The sequence below is a fragment of the Lethenteron reissneri genome, chromosome 26, assembly GCF_015708825.2.
Source record: "Lethenteron reissneri isolate LAM-NWPU_2019-01 chromosome 26, ASM1570882v1, whole genome shotgun sequence".
In the NCBI taxonomy this organism is placed as follows: domain Eukaryota; kingdom Metazoa; phylum Chordata; class Hyperoartia; order Petromyzontiformes; family Petromyzontidae; genus Lethenteron; species Lethenteron reissneri.
In genome coordinates, this window is record NC_083804.1 from 23,099,873 (window position 1) to 23,118,595 (window position 18,723).

Consider the following 18,723-nt stretch of genomic DNA (forward strand, 5'->3'; position numbering starts at 1 on the left):
GGTTCTCTTATCTAAGGTCACCACTGAAATACATTTGAGCAAATGTGACCGATTGACAGCAGCAGAAGAGATGTCGTGATAGACGACGTTTGGACCCACCGGTTCCATCCTCGACACCACTGCTGCTGCGAGTCTGTCACATTTGTGCAACTTCTTATTTGATGGTACCCTCCGGAAATTAAATTTGTTTTAGCACGATGCACAGAAGCTTTGTGCGTTTTACAAATTTCTTGAGTGTTCTTTAAAACACGTTGTTTTCCAAGCCCCTGCGATTGTTTCGTTTATGTTGGGTTTTTTTAATATTCGAGACTGAGAATAAGTTATTCCCTTTTTTCTGGCAACAAAACAGGTGTTAAGATGTTAAAACACCAAATTGAAACCTTTTACAAGGAATCATGTCTGCGTTAACCACAATACTTGTGGTCAGAATGCAAACAAAAACATATTCTGATAATATATGCATTGTCTTTTAAACTGATTGGTCCACATCAGAGACAGCTTTCTTTGGAGCCTAGTCTCAAAACGGTGTTAGACCAGAGCACGCCAAAGGGCATCCTCTGGTATGTGGATCACGAGGCCATGGACGTGATGGTGTTGGAGAAGCTGCTGAGTTTGGTATGGGAGCTGCGCATTGACATGCCTGCAGTGGACGATGACGAATTATGCTCCCTGTGCACCGCAAGGTGCATCCAGTAGCACCTCTTGCTCCAGCGGGACACCAGCCTCACCACCTGCACCACTCCAGCCGACACCAGAAGCTCCGAGGAGTAGCCGACGCACGACCAGGCCTTCGCGGCAACCCAGGTGAGGAGCTGGAGGTCCGACGACTGCCGGCCTCGGTGGGACTCCCGCCAGCAGGGACGGACGACTCCGCGGCCGGACGTGTCATCTATCACCTGCTACAATTGTGGCCTACGGGGACACGTGTCGTCTGGCTGCCGGGCCCCGTGTTTTGCCGCATCACTGGACCACGATCCTCGGCACTGCACTCACCTTCGGCTCCAAGACGGACTCAGGCAAGTCCCGGCACCTCACACTCTCGGCCCGCACTTTCCACCCGCACACACCATCACAATTCGCGTGATAATCATGTGTAGGTCGGCGGGGAGTCGAGTAACTGTAAAATCGATCGTGCGCTCAGACCAGATCAGTGGTATCAGTTGGTCCACAGAGTTGTTGCCGCAGCTGCAGGTTCCTCCGCCGTTGTGGGTTTCATGGAAGGGGTCGAGGTCCGGATGTTGGTCGACACAGGCGCATCAGCGACCATCATCTTGGACCTAATTTTTAACATACTCCCTGGTAATTGTCATTTCTTGCGGCCCGTTGATGTACCGTGTTTCGCCGCTAATGGGGGTTCGTTGGGCACAATTGGCCGGATCGACGCCCAGATCCGTTTTGGCGATGTCTAATTGAATGGTCCTATTTTGGTTTTTTCAACCCTTGCCGTTCCATGTTTGCTAGGGACAGATTTTTTGGGCAAGATGCCATTAAAATGCATCGAACGCCCATCTGGCCGAAGCATGTCCTTCTTGCCCTCACCCTCTCCGTTGCGTATGGCTTGCGCTATCGTCCAGGCGTTGTGCACTGTACGTATTCCGCCCAGGTCTCAAATGTTGGTTCCCCTTCGTCTTCGGAAACCCCTTGACTCGGACGCGATAGCAGCAGGGGTTTTGTTGGGGCCTTCGAACACGGCGGTATGCGGTTTGAACTTAGTCGGTGCACAGACGCTCGTTTCGGGTGACAGAGAACCCTTTATCCAGGTCCTGAATGCGGAGATACGTACTATCGTCAACCCTCAGGGTACTGTGTTCGCTCATGCGGCACCTTTGCTCAGCTAGTGCTAACCTGACGGACTCCCAGCGGGGTAAACTGCATGCGTTGTTGTGCAATTTTTCGGACGTCTTCAGTAAAGGTAAATTTGACATCGGGTGTATCGATTTACTTAGCCACCACATCGATACAGGAGACGCCGCCCCAATCCGGCAAAATCCATTCCACCTCAGTCCGGCGGAAAAAGGTGTCCAACACGCCCGTTACGCAAGATGCGCTGTTAGGCCTGAGTTCGGACGATTGGAGACATCTCCAGGTGGAAGACGCTTCCCTCCTTAAATTGCGCCATCGCACCAGTGAGCCACACGAGGGTAGAGGTCACGAGGGGCTGGTTTCATTTACCATTCGGGACGGCCTCGTCATGAGATGGGACGGCTGCGCACAGAAGTACGGGGGAAGGCTGTGTGGGCTGCTCATGAGCACCTCCTGCATTTGGGGAATACACAAGACCCTGGCCATGCTCCAGCTGGACTTCTTCTGGCCGGGCATGGCAAGGGATGTAGCCGACTTGCTCCAGGGCTGCACCCAGTGCGCTCGCCGGAAACCTCCCTCTATACCGTCCTGTCCGCCTCTTCAATCCATGTGTGTGTCTTGCGTGAATGAACTTGTTGCGCTGGACATCTTGGGGACCTTTTCCGCCACTTCCCGGAGTAATAAGTATCTGTTGCTTGGGGTGGATTACTTCACTCGTTGGCCTATGGCCTGGCCGCTCCCCAACCAATCGGCAGTGGCCATCACGGAGGCCTTTCTCCAGGGCTATATCCTGGATAAGGGTGCTCCCGAACGGCTGCTAATCGATCAAGGGAAACATTTCTCGTCGACCTTGTTGCAGGATGTGTGCTGGGCACACATAAAATTCGTGCCTCGCTATACCACCCACAAACTAACGGTATGGTCGAGCGGCTACACAGAACACTTACCTCTATGTTGAGCCACCAGGTGTGCGAATCACAGGTCGATTGGGACCTACATATCTCCGGAGTCCAGGCCGCCTACAGGATGGCACCCCATGCGGCTACGGGGTTTTCACCATTTTGCTTAATGTACGGCAAGGAGGTCAACCCCCCCGTGGACGTCCAATTGCGCGCAAAGCAGCCCTCAACGAAGTCCAAGATGGCTGAACACATTAGATCCAATGTTCGGAGGTTGGTTAAGGCGCGAGAGGCTGCTAAACACAACGCTGAGACTCGCCAATTGGCTAACGAGCGCCTGCGAAGCCTCCACGTATCCAGTCATAAATGGGCTGAAGGTGACAGGGCTTGGCTGCATTGCCCCCAGGTGCCCTTGGCGACATTGCCAAAATTGCTAAAACCCTGGAGGGGTCCGGTGGACATTGTGCGGGTTGTCCAGCATGGTAAACAGTGCTGGTATGTCCACCCGCCGCGTCTCAAACCTTTCTTCTCTCCTCACACTCCACCTACACTACACGGGGGCCGAGAGCATGAGGTGTTCGACGGGCCGAGTCGTGCGTGCACGGAGTCTAACCCTTAGCCCAGCCATGGCATTACGTCCTCAGACGCCGCAGGAGTAACGTCACCACTGCGGGCCACGCCGTCCGCTCCTGATGGCGAGCACTCAACCGCCCAACTACGGAGTAACCAAGATGCTCAGGTCCCTACGGACCCGCGGCTACGACTCCCCCCCCCCGCCGCTCCGGACGGGCCAGCTACGAGAACTCGCTCCAAATCAAAAACTTTTTCATAAATCCCACCCACATTCTCACGGCCTCCGCACCACTCATTTACCTTCCGCCCGGTTGGTGCTTGTCCTTGCCTCGTCATGCCAAAGGTCGACTTCATCCGCATCGGCTGCGTTATGGGGGTGCGGGTGGGCGTGCGATAATATGTATATGTGTAAATAGTGTAATATTTGTACAGGTGGGTTGGGGTATTTATGTGGGGCCGTTCGTGTTATTGTTTAATGAGGCACACGTACTCGTTTTTGGTTTGTTCACGGATTTTATTGTTGTTTGACAGCCGGGACGGCTGGATGCTACGAAGGGGGGGGGGGGGGGGGGTTGATGTAGTGTCATTGACGAGCATTGTGTATCACGTCTTGTTATGTATACTTACCTGTTGGGTAGGATCAGCCGGGCCGTTGGGACACTAGATTCTCCCAGCCCCAAGAGAGTTTCAGAAGGAGGGCGTGGCCAGGAGCAGAGAGACCCTGGCACGAGTATAAAAGCCGGACCTCGGGACGAGTCCGGCAGTCTTCATCAAGCTGAAGAAAGAAGACCAGCTAGGCTAGGACCCTGGTAACCCCCAGACCCGCCGTCCTTCTAAGGGCCGCGGCTGTAGTGGGCCAGTGGTCGGACCCTGGTAACCCACGGGACCCGACGTCCTTCTAAGGGCCGCGGCTGTAGTGGGCCAGTGGTCGGACCCTGGTAACCCCCAGACCCGCCGTCCTTCTAAGGGCCGCGGCTGTAGTGGGCCAGTGGTCGGACCCTGGTAACCCACGGGACCCGACGTCCTTCTAAGGGCCGCGGCTGTAGTGGGCCAGTGGTCGGACCCTGGTAACCCACGGGACCCGACGTCCTTCTAAGGGCCGCGGCTGTAGTGGGCCAGTGTTCGGACCCTGGTAACCCACGGGACCCGACGTCCTTCTAAGGGCCGCGGCTGTAGTGGGCCAGTGGTCGGACCCTGGTAACCCCCAGACCCGCCGTCCTTCTAAGGGCCGCGGCTGTAGTGGGCCAGTGGTCGGACCCTGGTAACCCACGGGACCCGACGTCCTTCTAAGGGCCGCGGCTGTAGTGGGCCAGTGGTCGGACCCTGGTAACCCACGGGACCCGACGTCCTTCTAAGGGCCGCGGCTGTAGTGGGCCAGTGTTCGGACCCTGGGAACCCACGGGACCCGACGTCCTTCTAAGGGCCGCGGCTGTAGTGGGCCAGTGTTCGGACCCTGGTAACCCACGGGACCCGACGTCCTTCTAAGGGCCGGGACCGAGTGGGCCAGTGGTCGGGACCCGAGAGGACCTTGGAGGAACGTGAGTGTAGTCCCAGTGATTAGGACGCGCAAGCCCGGAGGCTATACCTCCCTAGGTATCGCGTAGAGGGGCCACTACCCCTCTGTGTTAAGGACCCGTGTATCCCTCAGTTATATTAAATAAACGTGTTGCCTCAATTCGGTTGAAAAATACAACTTGACAGTCATGGCATGCAAAGTAGAAACATGTAAAATTATTGGGACAAAAATGCTAACATGCTCATCCGAAAACACTTAGCTCACTTTGGACAATTAACGTAACTTGCCTGCCATAGACACGCGCGCGCACACACACACACATACATGCGCACGCACAAAGACAAAGATCCCCAATATTGCCTTAACAGACCGTTGGGGCAAATGCGAGTACCTATTATAAGGCTGGGACCACACACGAGGGGGCGGGTGGTCAACACCACGCCCGGCCACCTTTGTCTCCCCAGAGTTGATGTTTAAATATCGCACCGGATGCTCATCTAAGGCTAAGTCTGCCTCGGCAATGCCCAGCACGGGTTCAAATATTCATCACCGATCTTGGCCGTGAACGTGGATGGAACGCGGGTCGCCGGGTTCGTAGCGCAGCGCGCTAAACCACACACACACATGCATATGCACCAAAACCATTCTGAACTGTTCATTGCTATAGAAACCCCGAGACAACTGTTGGTCTGCTCACACATTGCAATTACCGCGTACACTTGTCTTGGGGAAAGAAAAAAAAACGGCGCATTGTGTCATTGTTGTGGAACACAGTGCAGATGCATGCTGCGTCTCGAAAAAATGTCGAGGATGTGCCCGCGTGTGACGGATGAGCAAGGAGACCTCTTGCATCTCTGCATCACCCCCCCCCCAACACACACCCACACACACCCTCCTTCCCACACACACCACATCACCGCCACCTCCTCCCCTTCGCCAAAACCATGGAGACGCATCCGCCTTGCTGCTTTATTGAACCAGCTGTCAAGGGCCTTAAGAGCATGCATGTGCAAGTGGGTGAATTATGCCTGTGTGTATACGTGCGCGCGCCTGCGTGTGTGCGCGCGCGCGCGTGTGTGTGTTAAGTGCGTGCGCACGTGCTCTCGCAGGTACCCGTGCGCGTGTACACCTTGTGATGGATGATGTTGTGTGTGCAGTGCGATATTGAGAGATCACCTTTGCTTGAATGTGCGGGGTTCTAGTTGCGGCGTGGAGGGAACGGTGTTCAGGAAAATGTAAGTAAAACTGGCCGGATTGGCTCAGAGTGCCAGAGTGCTCAGCTGGTACCGCTGAGAGCCAAGGTTCAAATCCGGGTTTCGGCTGCCCCCGATTAAACCGCCTTCTCGAGTGTAGCGACTTGATTGATGGTCTTGCTTGCTCCGAAATGACTGCACAAACAAAACCCCATCATTACGTTTGTTCCTTCACTTACTTTGGTTCAACACCAGCTCTCAGAATTGTATTCTACTCCGTATGGCTGTTCTTGCTGTAGGCCAACCACTAACTTTGACATTGAGTTGGCTGAGCCAGGTAATTGCACCAGGAGTCGCCGAGCGGTTGCATCCCTGTAACGCCTCCTCCGTATTTGTGAATCCGGCGTTGAGTCGTTATATGTTCTATAGTCTGTACTGGGTGACCATAGTCGCACACTGACCGGGAGAGTTTATAGTTTTTGTTTTTTTATTGAGCATCAAGTTTGCCTTTAGAGGCTAACCCCCTTTTCCTGATGACGCTTGTTGCGATCGAAAAGTCGTGGTTTTTTTAATTTTCGTTTTATTTTTATTCTTTTTAATTCACTTTTTGATTATTTTTCTATCGACGTGTCTTTACCGAAAGAACCAAAGAATAAGTAACCACATCTTCTGCTGCCGCCATGGTTTGTGCACTTGATGCGGTTCAGGGTTGTGGCCTAGAAGCTTCGCGGAAGATCAAAGTCAGGCATCTTCGACGTCGGCTCTTTCACGAGGAGGCGTTCGTTTGGTTTTCCAAGCAGTATCAGATTTATAATTACCAGTGTGGCCGACGTGCTACGATCGCAGAGTTTCTGGGATCGTCTAACCCTACTGTGTAAAAATATCAAATCTAACTTGAAGACTTTCTCTGTAGTAGCCCTGTGTGTGTGAGAGAGAGAGAGAAAGAAAGAGAGAGAAAAACACTTCCGCAGTCATTCTCTACAAGATTTCAAAATGGATTCCTCGTCTCACGGCAGATGCTGACAGATCAATTGCGATATATTGGAGTGAAATGGACAAAATGTATAATAGAGTAAGTGATCACTTTTCCAAATTCCACTGCATTGATAAAGTATCCTACGATGCTTTTTGCGTCGTTTTGCAACGCCGTGTCCCAAGAAGCACCATCAATTAATATAAAAAAACTCAACACGTTTCAATAACACTGTGGCCTTAAAAGGAAAAATATATAATATACAACGTGAGCACATACAATCATTTATATTTACTTTTAAGGCTACAGTGCTTTTGATGACTGTGTTAGATTTTTGTTGTCTGTTAATTGTGTTTGTGCACCAACTGCCAAATGCAGGCAGCATCAGGCAGAAGCAGGCATTACCAAATAATTCACCAATGAATTAGTGATGTTCCGTGCAAAAAAAGTACGGGGCCTCCACGTATCATAAATAAGTGGTGTGCGGCTACGCTTGGGTCCTGTTACGCAAGGGTCGTGCCACATGACTGCAAAGGACCCTAAATAAGTCATCAAACCGTGGTGCATTAATGGGCGGGTAAGTGATCTAGCAAAGTAGACGTGGAACTTCTCTGAGCGCGCCCTGATAATAACAATGACGATGGTGATGGGGCTTGCCAAGCGACAACTTCGTTAGGGATCAGAATGCGAGGAGGCGCTGAACCGCGAGCTATTCAATTACGGGGGATCGATGCAATAGCCTCCCGCGGTGTCATGGAACCAAGCGGCCCGGCTCAGAGCAGCGTGACGGGCCCTTGTGGTGGCGTGTTCCATCACGTCTCGCCACGTCCGCGTAAAATCATCTCCCTCCCCGTGCCCTGCACCGGTACCGCCGGCCCGCTGTCGCGACACCCCCTCCAATTGCACACACACTCCGGTCACTACACCCGTTGTGCGTGTACGCGTTGTGTGCCGAACTTCTTTTGCGCCGTGAATTTCCAACCGCGTTAATCGGAGGCGCGGTGGAAAGATGACGAAACTAAACACACACAAAAACAGTTTTAGAGAAATGAGTTTTAAATTTTGAAGATTTAAAAAGTGCGCAGCTCCAGTGGCTTCCTAATATCGTGAAGGAAGAGCGTTCCAGACGGCCGCAGCAGCGCATCTGTAAGCTCGCGATGCGGTGACCGCCTTTGTTCGATGGCTGAGCCAAACGCCGCTGCTGCGAGGATGACCGGGATTCGCGTGATGGTGGTTTATGCTCCTTGACGAGATCACCTCGCTGATCTCGTCAATGACATCACCTCTCTCACTACACCCACAACCATCACAACACCCACCATCATCACGACACCCACCGCCGTCAATAGCAGCATTCGCCGTGGGAATCTGCAGCAATTGCTTCGTCTTCATAGATGCTGGATCTAACCGTTTTGAATAGCTGCTGTTTTCCCCCCGTATCAGTTATAAATTAAATATTAAAAGAAGCAAAAGCCAAAGGCGAAAGCCAACGTAGTCACGGGTCGTTAATTGCACGCGGCCGCCGCTGTGTTCCTTAAACAAACAAAGCTAGTCATGTTCGAGCAATGATCAATCACATAATGCATGCCAGGTGTTTAATCAGCTCCTTAACCATCTGCAGTGGCTCAAGCAAAGTCATTGCAAGTGCATCGCTCCCACCGCTTCTCTCCTCAAATTGACGGCTGTCGAGGGTTGCGGCAGGGCTCAGACAGGGAAACGTCCGCGTCAGCGCGGACGTGGCACGGTCGGGATGGGCGTTCACATCGTAGAGGCCACCCCGGATAACGCCAGCTCCTCGTTGGTGAGAGACTTCGATGGTTTCAGCCCGGCCACTAATTTACTCGCTTCACCTTACAGCCCCTTTGTTCAATATACTGCTGGATGAAGCCCACCCCACCCCACACCCCCCCCATACTTCACCATGCTGCTCCATGCGGGTTGATCAAGTGGGAGGAGGAGGCCCAGGATTGCTTGCCACTGTTGTTGACCGTGGCCCGTAATCAAACTCAGGCCCCTGGATCCACCGCGCAGCGAGCTCGAAACCCCGACGCACCGTGGCTTAACTCCTCGGTCACCGAAAACTCAAAAGCAAATCCATTGTGGCTTATAATGAATTCGGTATTGCACTCAATGTGGCCCGTCCCAAGAAAATCTCGCTGGAAGCCAATGAATGCATCGTCAGTCCCTGCCAGGACACCCCAGCGCTAATTCTCCAAAACGTTCCAATTTGCGCCACATTCAGTGCACCGTGCATGCACCGTAATTTTGCGCTCCTGTTAATTCCTAACACGCCTCCGCTGACTCCTTCCCATTATCCTTTGACGAGCAGTGCCCTGGAAATAATTTAAGCAACCTTAATGATATGATTTCTTCAACTACGGCACGATGACTTTTAATTTCTCCAGACATGCATTCCCTCTAATTGTGTCCATCAGTATTCGTAATTCCAACACGCCTAGGCGTCTCGTGCTGAGCGAGTCACAATTTGAGCAATGATTGCGTTTCGCGTACTCAATAATCAGTGCACTTTTATAGTTAAAAAAAACAAAGTGTCTTTCGAAATTCCCCGGTCTGTAATATTATCCCGAGTTTACTGCATAGCCCGTGGCATTCGCTGTTTAAATTGCTCAGCAGAAGTAATCACGACAATTAAACTGTAAGCCCTTTGTTCAGCCAGGTGAGAGCCAATTAAGATGCATTATTTTTTCCAATGGCGTCTTCGGGGAAACTGCCCACGTATGGACGGATGGTTGTTCATCTCTTCTGATGTGCATGATGGCAATGGAGAAACTGCGAGTTATGGTTGGTGAATTAAAAGGATGATTTGCACCTGTGTGAGATACCGTGAGGGCAATGATAGAGCTGCACGGCCAGTGATGATTCATCCCCCAGCCACCGATCCTGCCAACTTCCTGTCCCTCTTTAAGTCCACGCTGAGACAGACCTTCCTTTGATTCTCTGCCGATGATTGACCGTCTTTTCCTCTCTATATATTAAACGTGCACACCGTGTTCTGCGCACCGTCGTGAGATAAGGTCGCTTTGGACGCTAAATATTTCCAAAGCGTATTGTGCCGTGGAATCGGTTTAACGCACGAATAGTCAGCGGCAAAATCGATTTCACTTGTACATGAATAATGTTTTCGCTTTACTATTGATCCATATTATATGCAAGTTATATCGCTAAATGGTGTACTGTATTTACACTCATCTGGTAGAATAGGAGAAATGAAACAGAGCAAACAAGAAACAATCGAAACGAAGCAGTACAGATGAGACAATACAATTATCATTTCTCGAATCAAAACCTCATAATTCCCATCTCAGCTACTTGGCGATTTGGGGGGGGGGGGAGGGGCAGTAGGGCGGTGGTGAGTTGCTGCATGCCAAGTGCCTACAGGAGACAGTACAGCAAGTAGGCTATGACGTATCCGTGTGAAGTCTGGGCGTTTCCGTACATAACTGTGGGTTTCCTCTGGCTACCGATTTCCTCCCACGTGACCCCTCCCCCCTCAAGCAAAAAAAATTCCATTGGAAAATTAAGAAACTCTCCTGATAAAGAGTCATGAGACTCAATGATGTGTTTTTTTTGTATACAAACAAAATTTTTTTAAAAAAGTAATCTTTAATAATTCTTGCTTTGAATCTTGATTTGCAGCTTTCGTGACTGCAGGAATCCATACTCTTTGATTATTTCGGTAATTGTTGGTAATTGTATATGTTAACGTTTGAGCACAACTTCAGTATAATTGCTCAGATGCATTTAACGGATAGCGCACGTTGCATCGGCGTTTAGCACAATAAACACTAATATGTCTGGCATTGACCGTTGAATATGGATTTAAAAATTGATGTTGATCTAATTACCAGTGAAATATTGAAACCGTGTGCTTGCGTGTGTTACTTTGACGTTCCGGCCCAGCGTCAATGACTTCGTATAATTATTACAAAGCAAGTTTGACGACGAGGATATAAAATGCCATTCCCATATATCATTACAAACTGAAAATATATGACGCTAAATAGCTGATGCAGTCCTACAACGAATTCCCATATACGATACCCTTTCATTTTCATCATATTACTTTTTTAGGTAAAATATGAATTTTAAATTAATGTTATTCAACAAATCATCTAAAGTAGAGCCGACACATTGCGCGACAAAAACCAGCATAGCAGAAAACTTGGATCAGAGTAAAACAATGTGATGCAAGGAATTCTGATGGTAGGGATTCCACTCTTACTTAAGAATAATAACTAGTACAGTATTGTCATAAGCTTTTACTGTACAGTCTTTCGATTGGATTTGTATCTATACTTGGTTTTTTAATGTGCAGCGCTTTGAGATAATTCGATATGAAAGGCGCTTTTATAAAACAAATAGTATTATTGTTGAAGATAATTAGTGCGTGACGTTTGCCCATATTTTCATGAATTCAAATTGTGGCCACCTTATCTGATGGCTTTGATGGAGGACAATGTTTGTGCGCAGCCAGCCCATTGGTTTGAGATCGGAGCACATGAACATTTCCTCCAAAGTGATTTTATTGCCGCTTCGTTTGGCAAATTCGCTTCGAGGAATGAAGGCTTTCAAGTGACCGTGCCCTATATTGGCCCGTAAAGGTGCTGTTGCGTTCACCGATGAGCGAGAGAGCCGAGACGAGATCCCCATGGACTTTTGCTCTGTGCTGCTCACCCTGGCCCAGCGTTACTCATTGGAGCTCCCAAGAGATGCACAACGGCCACGTGACAGTTCAGCGATTCGGATCCCAACGCGAATTCACAAATACATTATTTCCACCTCTCGTCTTTACAGTCTAGGTGGCATTCCCACCCCCCCCCCCCCCCCCCACAGTCCACTCTGCATTGCTCCTCGTTTGGCACCTTCGTTTGCGCAGTTCAGTTTACTCCGTGAGCCTAAACATCACTCTGTTATGCCTCGACTGTTGCGGATGAAGGCCTCCCCAGGCCATGTCGGCCATTGGGGGTTGTTTGACCATACTTCACCATGCTGGCCAGTGTGGATTGTTGAAAGGGAAGCTCAGGACAGGGTCGCCGATGTTAGCTGTGGTTGGTGAATTGAACTCAAGTTGTGCGGTGTAGTTCTCCAACCACTGCACCAACCCTTCCTCCCAACAACATATCACGTTGGCATTCCCGAATTGTTGACAACTGATTCTTAAGTACACGGTGTGTGTGTGTGTGTTATTTTTTGAGATTTTCAGGCTCCTCTCGTCAGGTGCTTGGTTCGCGAGGAAAGACGACATGACAATGATGTGGAGGGAGACCAGGCGGATCTGACAGTCGTCGCAAGACCGCGCCCGCGGCGAGCAGGACGGGTGGCAAAATGTGGCATCTGCGGTGGTGAGGGAAGTGACTTCTCGTAGCCTTATGTTCCCACACCTTCGTAACCCAGATGCCAATTAAAAGTCTCAACAATTATTGTTTTTTTATTATTCTAATTAATAACTTTCTCCCTTACAACATTTTTCTTCTATAAATGTATGATGGGGCATTTCTTTCCCAACCCTCTGTGTGCAGTTCTTTCTGGGTCTAAAGACGTCCTTGTCAATTGTCCCTGAATGCCGTTGCCGTGTTCTGATCTTCTGATGCGTGTTTCACACTCGGCCTCGCGTGTGCCGAGGCAGTGATTCCTCCTCCCCTCGCACCCTCTCCTCATCCGTTCCTTTTTTTAGTACGTACGCTTAAAAAGACTTAAGAATAATGATTGAACGGTTTTGCCAGCTTTCCTCTCCGCCTCCTCGTGTCAACTCCCCACATCCTTCCCTTATTGAGTACGTCTCGATATGCATTCATCCCTGGCTCTACACATCTGCGACCACAATGCCGTCTGTGCTCCAAACCCCCTTATCTCAACTCGTCAGCTCCGAACAAACTCCCCCCCCCACTTCCCCTCTCTATCTCTCCTCTCCCCTCCACACTCGACCTCGCCTCCGCCCCCTCAATCCCTCAATCCCTCAATCGGACCATTCCGTTACATCTCCCCCGTCACCCGCCATTCTTCAAATCCAACCGGGGACAGCAGCCCAGCAGTACATAACAACCTCAACCACACTCACCCACCCACACGCCCTCACCCACCCTCACCCACACTCACCCTCACCCACCCTCACCCACCCTCACCCACCCTCACCCACCCTCACCCACCCTCACCCACCCACACCCTCCCACCCTCACCCACACTCACCCACCCTCACCCTCACTCACCCTCACCCACACTCACCCTCATCCACCATCACACCCTCACCCACACTCAATCACACTCACCCACCCTCACCCACACACCCTCACCCACACTCACCCACCCACCCTCACCCACACTCACCCACACTCACCCTCACCCACCCTCACCCACCCTCACCCTCACCCACCCTCACCCACCCTCACCCACCCACCCTCACCCACCCTCACCCACCCACACACCCACCCACCCTCACCCACACTTACCCACCCTCACCCACCCTCACCCACACACCCTCACTCACACACCCTCACCCACACTCACCCTCACCCACCCTCACCCACCCATCCTCACCCACACTCACCCACACTCACCCACCCTCATCCTCACCCACCCTCACCCACCCACACACCCTCACCCACACTCACCCTCACCCACTCACCCACACACCCTCACCCACACTCACCCACCCTCACCCACCCTCAACCACCCTCACCCACACTCACCCTCACCCACACTCACCCACCCTCACCCACCCACACACCCTCACCCACACTCACCCTCACCCACCCACCCTCACCCACACTCACCCACCCACACCCACCCTCACCCACACTCACCCACCCACCCTCACCCACCCTCACACACCCTCACCCACCCTCACCCACACTCACCCACCCACACACCCTCACCCACACTCACCCACCCACACTCACCCACCCACCCTCACTCACACTCACCCACCCTCACCCACCCTCATCCACCCTCACCCACCCACACACCCTCACCCACACTCACCCACCCACACTCACCCACCCACCCTCACTCACACTCACCCACCCTCACCCACCCTCATCCACCCTCACCCACCCACACACGCTCACCCACACACCCTCACCCACACTCACCCACCCTCACCCACACTCACCCACCCTAACCCACCCACACACCCTCACCCACCCTCACCCTCACCCACCCACACTCACCCACCCTCACCCACCCATCCTCACCCACACTCACCCACACTCACCCACCCTCATCCTAACCCACCCTCACCCACCCACACACCCACACTCACCCTCACCCACCCACCCTCACCCACACACCCTCACCAACACTCACCCTCACCCACCCTCACCCACCCTCACCCACCCACACACCCTCACCCACACTCACCCTCACCCACCCACCCTCACCCACACTCGCCCTCACCCACTCCTCACTCACCCTCACCCACCCTCACCCACCCACCCTCACCCACCCTCACCCATCCACACCCACCCTCACCCACCCTCACCCACACTCACCCACACTCACCCACCCACACCCACCCTCACCCACACTCACCCACCCACCCTCACCCACCCTCACCCACCCTCACCCACACTCACCCACCCTCGCTCACACTCACCCACCCTCACCCACCCTCATCCACCCTCACCCACCCACACACCCTCACCCACACTCACCCACCCTCACCCACACTCACCCACCCTCATCCACCCTCACCCACCCACACACCCTCACCCACACTCACCCACCCACACTCACCCACACTCACCCACCCACCCTCACCCACCCTCACCCACACTCACCCACCCACCCTCACTCACACTCACCCACCCTCACCCACCCTCATCCACCCTCACCCACTCACACACCCTCACCCACACTCACCCACCCTCACCCACACTCACCCACCCACACACCCTCACCCACCCTCACCCACCCTCACCCACCCACCCTCAATCACACTCCCCCACCCACCCTCACCCACACTCACCCACCCTCACCCACACTCACCCACCCACCCTCACCCACCCTCACCCACCCTCACCCACCCTCACCCACCCACCCTCCCCCACCATCACCCACCCTCACCCACACTCACCTACCCTCACCCACCCTCACCCACCCACCCTCAATCACACTCACCCACCCACCCTCACCCACCCTCACCCACCCTCACCCACCCTCACCCACCCACCCTCACCCACACTCACCCACCCTCACCCACCCTCACCCACACTCACCCACCCACCCTCACCCACACTCACCCACCCACCCTCATCCACCCACCCTCACCCACACTCACCCACCCTCACCCACCCACCCTCACCCACACTCACCCACCCACCCTCACCCACCCTCACCCACCCTCACCCACACTCACCTACCCTCACCCACCCACCCTCAATCACACTCACCCACCCACCCTCACCCACCCTCATCCACCCACCCTCACCCACCCTCACCCACCCTCATCCACACTCACCCACCCACCCTCACCCACCCTCACCCACCCTCACCCACACTCACCCACCCACCCTCACCCACCCTCACCCACCCTCACCCACACTCACCTACCCTCACCCACCCACCCTCAATCACACTCACCCACCCACCCTCACCCACCCTCACCCACCCTCATCCACCCACCCTCACCCACACTCACCCACCCACCCTCACCCACCCTCACCCACACTCACCTACCCTCACCCACCCTCACCCACACTCACCCACCCACCTTCACCCACCCTCACCCACACTCACCCACACTCACCCACCCACCCTCACCTACACTCACCCACCCTCACCCACCCACCCTCACCCACACTCACCCACCCACCCTCACTCACACTCACCCACCCTCATCCACACTCACCCACACTCACCCACACTCACCCACCCACCCTCACCCACCCTCACCCACCCTCACCCACCCACACTCACCCACACTCACCCACACTCACTCACCCACCCTCACCCACCCTCACCAACACTCACCCACCCACCCACCCTCACCCACACTCACCCACCCTCACCCACCCTCACCCACACTCACCTACCCTCACCCACCCTCACCCACCCACCCTCAATCACACTCACCCACCCACCCTCACCCACCCTCACCCACCCACCCTCACACTCACCTACCCTCACCCACCCTCACCCACCCTCACCCACACTCACCCACCCACCCTCACCCACCCTCATCCACACTCACCCACACTCACCCACCCACCCTCACCTACACTCACCCACCCTCACCCACCCACCCTCACCCACACTCACCCACCCACCCTCACTCACACTCACCCACCCTCACCCACCCTCATCCACACTCACCCACACTCACCCACCCTCACCCACCCTCACCCACACTCACCCACCCTCACCCACACTCACCCTGCCACCCTCACCCACCCTCACCCACCCTCACCCACACTCAAACGCGACCCTTCTGCTCCCCTCCATCTCTCCAGCACCGCTCACCGTCTCGACACCAAAACCCCCCCTCCCGTCTCCCTCCCTGACCACGGCGCAAGCCGCGGCCACGTGGACCACCCCGCACGAGCGTGCGCAGCCCTCGTCCCTCCGTGCTTGCGTGTGCGGCTGGAGTGGGTGGTGGGTGCCGTGGAGGGAGGGAGGGGAGTTGGTGGTGGTTAGTGGTGGTGGTGGTTGGTGGTGGTGGTGGTGGGAGGTGTCGGCGCGAGGATGGGAGGGTGCGTGTAGCCGAGAGGAGCCCCGAGGCTGAGGCAGTAGCAGCAGCAGTAGCCGCTCGCCCTGCGCGCTCCGCACACGCTGCGCATGAGCTGCCGCACAGCGCTGCGAACATGAGCCAGGGCATCTGGAAGCTGTACAAAAGCAAGTCCATGAAAACGCTCGTACCTGACAGAGAGGACGACGCTCGGCTCTCGACGTGCAAGGTCAGTTCCACTCGCCCCCCCCCAACCCCCGTAAGGCTCCCACCCCGACCCCTCTCCTGTCCATTCTGCCCGTCGCTCTTGCCGTAAATTTCACACAAAGCGTTGCGGGGGGGGGGGGGTGTTGTTGCTCCTTCATTCTTTCCACAATTCATGGCCTCAAGTGGGAATCGGCACCGTCGGCATGACTAAGACGATTAGACGGGAGGAATTTTAATGCCGAGGCGATAATGCTTTAATTTCGCCAGCCTCTTTGTTCCGCTCGTAAGATCGTCCGCAGATGTATTTCTCAAACCACCGCGGCGCTGGCTGCTCCGATGAATGTGGCCGGCGCGCGGTTGAGGTACACATTCGAGTGATCTACGACGGTGGTGACGACGACGATGATGATGATGACTGCCCCCCTGGCTCTCATCTGGCGCTCGCCGTCATTATTCCTCCTCCTGCACTCCGCGACTCCCCCGTTATTCCGAGCGACCTCACCTTGACCCGCTCTGCCAGACCCCCGTACGCACTCCTCACTTGACAGAGAAGGTGTTCTTCCATTCTGTTGAATTGTTCTGCCTTTATTTCTGAGCCCGTAATGCCCCCTCCCCTCCCCCCTCCATTGTAGTCAATGGATGTTCCTTAGCCGTACGCAAACGCTGAGTATTCATGCGTGGGTTTGCTCTTCCTCTAACGGTGTGATTTTTCTGCTAAAGTTTTGATTCATGTGGGGGTAGCCGACCTTTTGCGTGCGTCCGTGTGGAGATAATTTGGGATAGGATCTCGCTTCTGAACGGTAAACAATGTGCACGAAATGCTGCTGAGATCTTCCTTGCGTTGGTAAACAATGGTGGCCGATGCTGCTGAGATTAAGTTAGAAGTGGTGAATATATGAAAGAAATGAAAGCAGAGTAATAATTCTAAGAAAAAACACAAAGCACCACAGCACAAGTGATTAGAGTTAAGCACGAGGTTTTAAATCCATGGTACCAGCGCCGTGGCAACGATATCGGAGTTGGCTCTCCATGGTCAATTGAATGAATGAAGCAATGAATTACCAACAGCACCCTGAGAAAATCGTACATCAAGGATGCACGGCAGCAGATAAGCCGTCTCTGGGAGGTAACTCCAGCGGCCTTTGATGGATGAGCAAATGCCCGCAACGACACAAAAATCGGTAGCTTACTACGCGAAGATTATTCAAGTAATTAGTTCAGTCGTTAGGAGTGTGTGTGTGTGGCTCGGAAGGCTGACAAATATCTGTATTGAAGGGAAGCGTTGACTTGACGGAAGCTCGCGGTCAAACACGGAGAGACGGAGAGACGGCGATCCTGCGACGGAGAGGGAGGATGAGCAAAGCGGCTGTTCAATCAGTTCGGCAAGAGTGCTCTCGGTGTTTGGAACCTCACATAGGACGAGGAGGAGGTCTGTGTTCTGGAAGAGTGCTTTCATTGGATTGGATATGTCCTTAGAATCCCCAGATGGGAGGACTGCCGAGGTCAAGCTACCCATCAGTTGGCGAACGTTAAGGAAGGCACGGGGGTGGGGAGAGAGGGAGGGGGGGCGCACAACCAATACGGTAGCCGGCGGTGGCGATTGCCGAAATGCCTCGGTGAGAATGGGGCGATAGCTCAGAGCAACCTCAAGAGTGCCGCGTGTCGCCCGCTACGAGGCACACATCAGAAACGTGGACGACGTTTTAGAAAATGGAACGCGAGAGGAAAAAGGGCACGAGGAGGCATGGAGAGGCGCAGAGCTTGGAATTGAGAAACGCACACATTAAACAACATGCGCAGGTTACAGGCATCAATGTGCCCACTTGACAGCAGTCTGTTGGGCAGGGCACGTCACGGGATCGTGGCTGGGGGTAGAG

At 53.8% G+C, this 18,723-nt stretch overlaps 1 protein-coding gene across 3 annotated transcripts in view; it reads left to right on the top strand.

Moving 5' to 3' along the window:
- The first annotated feature begins 16,663 nt into the window (after nt 1–16,663).
- The window catches only part of LOC133347890 (ADP-ribosylation factor GTPase-activating protein 1-like), a 51,179-nt gene continuing 49,119 nt past the window's right edge, over nt 16,664–18,723 (top strand). For 2 of the 3 annotated variants that reach the window (XM_061560612.1, XM_061560615.1), the window contains exon 1: nt 16,664–16,868. In XM_061560612.1, the coding sequence (XP_061416596.1) occupies nt 16,776–16,868 (93 nt within the window). In that variant the 5' untranslated portion in view covers nt 16,664–16,775. Of the gene's footprint in view, nt 16,869–17,058; nt 17,373–18,723 lie in introns of those variants that run through there. The other variant, XM_061560613.1, reaches the window with a different exon arrangement.